General features: G+C 43.1%; 1 protein-coding gene across 2 annotated transcripts; it reads right to left on the bottom strand.

The window, feature by feature from the left end:
- Positions 1-246: 246 nt before the first annotated feature.
- LOC147622410 (ubiquinol oxidase 2, mitochondrial-like) lies at positions 247-3,210 on the bottom strand. 2 transcript variants are annotated; one of them, XM_086821966.1, is made up of 4 exons: positions 2,546-3,210; positions 1,879-2,007; positions 915-1,468; positions 247-491 (listed from the first exon to the last, which is right to left on the bottom strand). In XM_086821966.1, the coding sequence occupies exons 1-3, from the start codon at positions 2,990-2,992 to the stop codon at positions 953-955; spliced, it is 1,092 nt and encodes a 363-aa protein (XP_086678092.1). In that variant the 5' UTR covers positions 2,993-3,210; the 3' UTR covers positions 247-491; positions 915-952. The 2 variants fall into 2 exon arrangements, with proteins under 2 accessions (XP_086678092.1, XP_086678091.1); XM_086821965.1 differs by having other exon boundaries at positions 980-1,468; positions 2,546-3,207.
- Between the last annotated feature and the right edge of the window lie 966 nt (positions 3,211-4,176).

Raw genomic sequence — 4,176 nt, forward strand, 5'->3', positions numbered from 1 at the left:
ATGCTCGCTAAAAAAATACACCCTTGCCTTTCATAACTAATATACCTTACTCTTGTTGGAACCAAGAAACATGCAACTTGTTGGTTGCTCCACACATAGCTTCTTCTTAAGGGTCCCATTCATATGAGTGCTTAGGAATTTCCAGCGATATTACAGAAATTCCTATTGATAGTGGGATTTATTTTACCTTGAATTGAAGTGTAATAGGAAGGACCCTATGGCAAACCATAACATGATCACTTCTTCAGGTCTGAAAGGTCCCATTAATTCCAAATGTTTTACATTCAGAAGTTTTTTGTTTAAAAAAAAGCTAAAACGTTGATACAAATTTCCCATTAAAAATGAAAAAATTGGCAACACTGAAAAACCTTCTAGGAAAGCAAGCAAACCATAATTCAACAAAACAGGTCCTTGTGCGAAGTCCACCTCTTTCAATGATATCCAACAGGGGCGGGGGAATCCTTCAGCTTTTTCCCTTCCTCGTGTATATCCTGCATATAAACCAAAATTAGAAGAAAAATGTGAGAATATCACACAAGATCCATGTGTCAGAATTGCAGTGCAGGGATTGGAATTTGAACCTGTGATGTTTCGACTAGGAGCCCAATGCGTAAACAACAGTACTAGCACTGCACACACAAACACGCTCACTCTCTAGGAGCCCTATGTGTAACCCCAACCTCCCCCCCCCCCACCACACACACACACACACACATTTTTTTGTGTGCAAAAAAACACCCCCCTCTCTCACACACTCTAGGAAAAGACATACATACATACATACATAGATGGATTGATTGATGCGAATAATAGATAGATAGATAGTTAAATGGATAGAAAGCGGATGGATGGATAGATAGATAGATAGTTAAACATAGTAAGGGTTGTTTTAATGTAAGTGGAAAAGAGCTTACCAATTGGCCATAAGCCCTCATCCTGCTGGACATTCAAATCAAGAGAAAGATGGTGGCACTCTTACCGCTGCAAAGTGATTCACGTCTCGATGATGCGCTTCATCTGCTCTCACCACTACTACAACATCTCTGATTGTTGCGGTTTTGGGTAGCCGCCAATAATCTATGGCTATGGCAGGTGCAGGCCCATTAGGCAAGTGTCCATTGTCAATCTCTTTAAGAAATTCTGTATAGGAATAGATGGCCTCCTCCTCTAGATATCCTGTGATCCTATGCGCAAGGCGTGGCGAGAGAAGATAGAGCACAAAGTAGGCATTGAAGAAAATTCCCTGTACCATAACCACCAGTGCGCGCTCATACCAGTGTGGCTTTGCTACTTCCATAAAGGTCATTAGATGCATTCTCTCATTTTCAGCTTCCTCTAAGAGAGCTTTAATCCATCCTCCACTGTGTTCAAACCTCCTCAGTGACCTCAGGTGAAGAAGCATACCCCCAACCATGCCAGGGACGGCAGCCACCGTCTCCAACATCATTGCTCTGCAACCATAGCGTTTCTGCATCCATTCAAAGCCACAATGAAACCAACCTCCCTAAGCCATATATCTCAAGCCCTAAACAATGTAAGACAAGTAGAGGGTGCATTAGTCTAAGGCCCTTTGACACAACACCCATGAAACCCGGACGAGCGGCGGGCAATGCACAAGCTAGATTGCCCGCCCCCACAAGCAGCCCTAAACAAATTTAAAACAAATGGGTGGATTAGTCTTGACGCCCTTTCACAACAGCCCATGAAACCTGGAGGGGAAGGCTATGGACGAGCTTGATTGCCCATCCATGAGCAGCTGCCCCCATTTTTAACCCAGTACCCAGCCAAACATTCAATTAAAAATAGGGCAGACATTGCAGGATACAAGACAATACTCTATACCAAGAAATTGGCACAAAATGCGAGATGATAGCGTACCTGGAAGAACAAATCAGTCGGCCAGCGAAGTGCTTTCACAGTCCAAAGAGCAAACTTGTCGATGAATGTATCCGGAATATGATGCTTCTTAAGATCAATCTTGGTATCAGAAAAATAAGTATCACCAGGCTGCAAACAACACAGAACACATTTCTTAAGGTCATACTGATTTATAAGAAAACCCCCATATGCAACTAGATATGTATGTATGTATGTTAGCTACTCTGCGTGGATATGCATTTAACACCCTGAATACACAGTAAATGTAAATACTGTAAGTAGACCTAATACAAACTCATGTGTCTTCTGGTGTGTAGCCTACTGATGAAGACGTTCATCTACACAGACCCGGATTCAAGCCTTGCTAGCAGCACCCACCAGATCTGATTGATGTCAAATTCACTAAATACACAATAAAATCTCCTTCAAAAGGGGGAAAACCATCTCATCCTTTATCACTTGTGATAAAATACATATTTCTCGATGACACCCCTGGGGACCAAAGCCTCATAAGCATCTAATTTGTTCAACGCTGATCAAAACTGAATGTTCCAGCATTGAAGTCACATCTCATAAGATTAAGGCACATAAACACTATCACAATTGAATTGATTACGCAATAATCATCTAATTGTTGGGGTATCAGAGCTCTGAGGAGAGATTTTACCTTGAAACAATGCCAAGGCCAACTCGTGCCATCCTCCCGGCGGGCCTCTTTAGGAGCAACACCCCAGTAATTGGAAACACTCATTTTGTCAGACTTCTCTGCATCTTGGAAGGCCTGCTTGAACCTGTCTCCAGGAGATCCCCCCTCAGATGATGCTTTCTGCGCCTTCTCAGACAATGGGTCAACAGCAGAGCTCTGCAGCCTGGCCAGCCAATAGGTCCCTCCGCAGGAAAGTTTAGGGTTAGGGTTAATATTTTTCGTGTAAACCGTATTGATCTCCTTTGATGCAGCAAAAGGCATCCCTGCAGGGTGACTTAAACTTGAAAAGCAGCGCCGGCAGGAGGGCGATGCACCATGGCTAGGCCTCATTGCGCCTAACACAGAAGCATCGCCATACAAGAGCGCATATCTGCGCAAAAGATCGCGAGCTACCCTGAGCACAGGCATTCCAGAACTTCAAAATCAGGGCGAATGGAACGTAAAGAGTCCGAATTAGAGTTTCTGTTCTGCACGAAGAATTCAAATTAGGTCTTCGGAACCCCAACTAGGGTTTTTCTTCGTTACAGGAGCCCTTGTTAGGGTTTTCGACCTGTCACTAAAGCTGACGGCGTGAAGTGAGACGGTTGACAAAATGTCACAAACCGCCCCTCATTTTATTTGCGCTGAAGTGACTCGTGAGCTCCATTCAGGGCATGATTTTGCCCTTTTCCAAAGGGACGGACACCACACAACGCTCTCAAAATGCTACAGTGCTCGGGTTTGGGAAAAGCGTAAGCTAGTTTTTCTTTCTTTCTTTTTTCGATGGTAGACCCTCCCCACCACTCAGCGCACATGCTCTCATAACCCTCACATTTCTGGAAAGCTCATCGTGTCCAGCTGCTAAACCCTTACATTTCTAGAAAGCAATGCCTTAGCTCATCTTTGGGACAATTCAAATTTGAGATTTGAAGTCCTTAGCTATGTAGTCCAGCTACTATTAGTAGGGGAGATTCTAACCCTAGCCAGAGGGGCTAGGTTTGAGTACTATTGGGTACGAGCAAGGATGACACAACATCATAAGTATGGCCAGGGGGAGGCTTGTCCAATGTGTGTGTGTGAGTAGGAGTAAGTTCCTAGCCATAAAAAACAAATCTCAAAAAAAGAGGTTTGAAAGTTGATATCTTCTCAAGTAAGAAGTGTGTGTACTAGTGTAATTTGGTCTGTCGAGTGAGAATAGTATGGCTCGTAGTAGCAGGTGAGAACAATGTATTAGTGTAATTCGATCCGTAGTAGGTGAGAACAATGTATATATGTTTCCAGATTCCCACAACATTGTTTCCTAAATGCCGGCTTCCACTCTCAGGTGCTTGTTGTGCTGCTTGTGCACACTTGAATGCCACAAATGATTTAAGAAGAAGAAAAGGCATCATTTGGAACTATGGGATATGTGTACTCAGTTTGCAACTAAATCTCATGGGCCAAGTATTTTCTTGGGTTACACTTTAACAAGAAAAGGCTTTATTTGGAATTGCGGATATGTGTACGTTGTTAGCGACGACTAAAGTTGAAGTTCTCATGGCCAAGTATTTTCTAGGGTTGAATGATCAATAATAATGTTTTGAATGACTATGTTCTATTGCTTCTACTAAAGT

The sequence above is a fragment of the Cibotium barometz genome, chromosome 28, assembly GCF_041138505.1.
Source record: "Cibotium barometz isolate CiBa-2024 chromosome 28, ASM4113850v1, whole genome shotgun sequence".
NCBI lineage: Eukaryota > Viridiplantae > Streptophyta > Polypodiopsida > Cyatheales > Cibotiaceae > Cibotium > Cibotium barometz.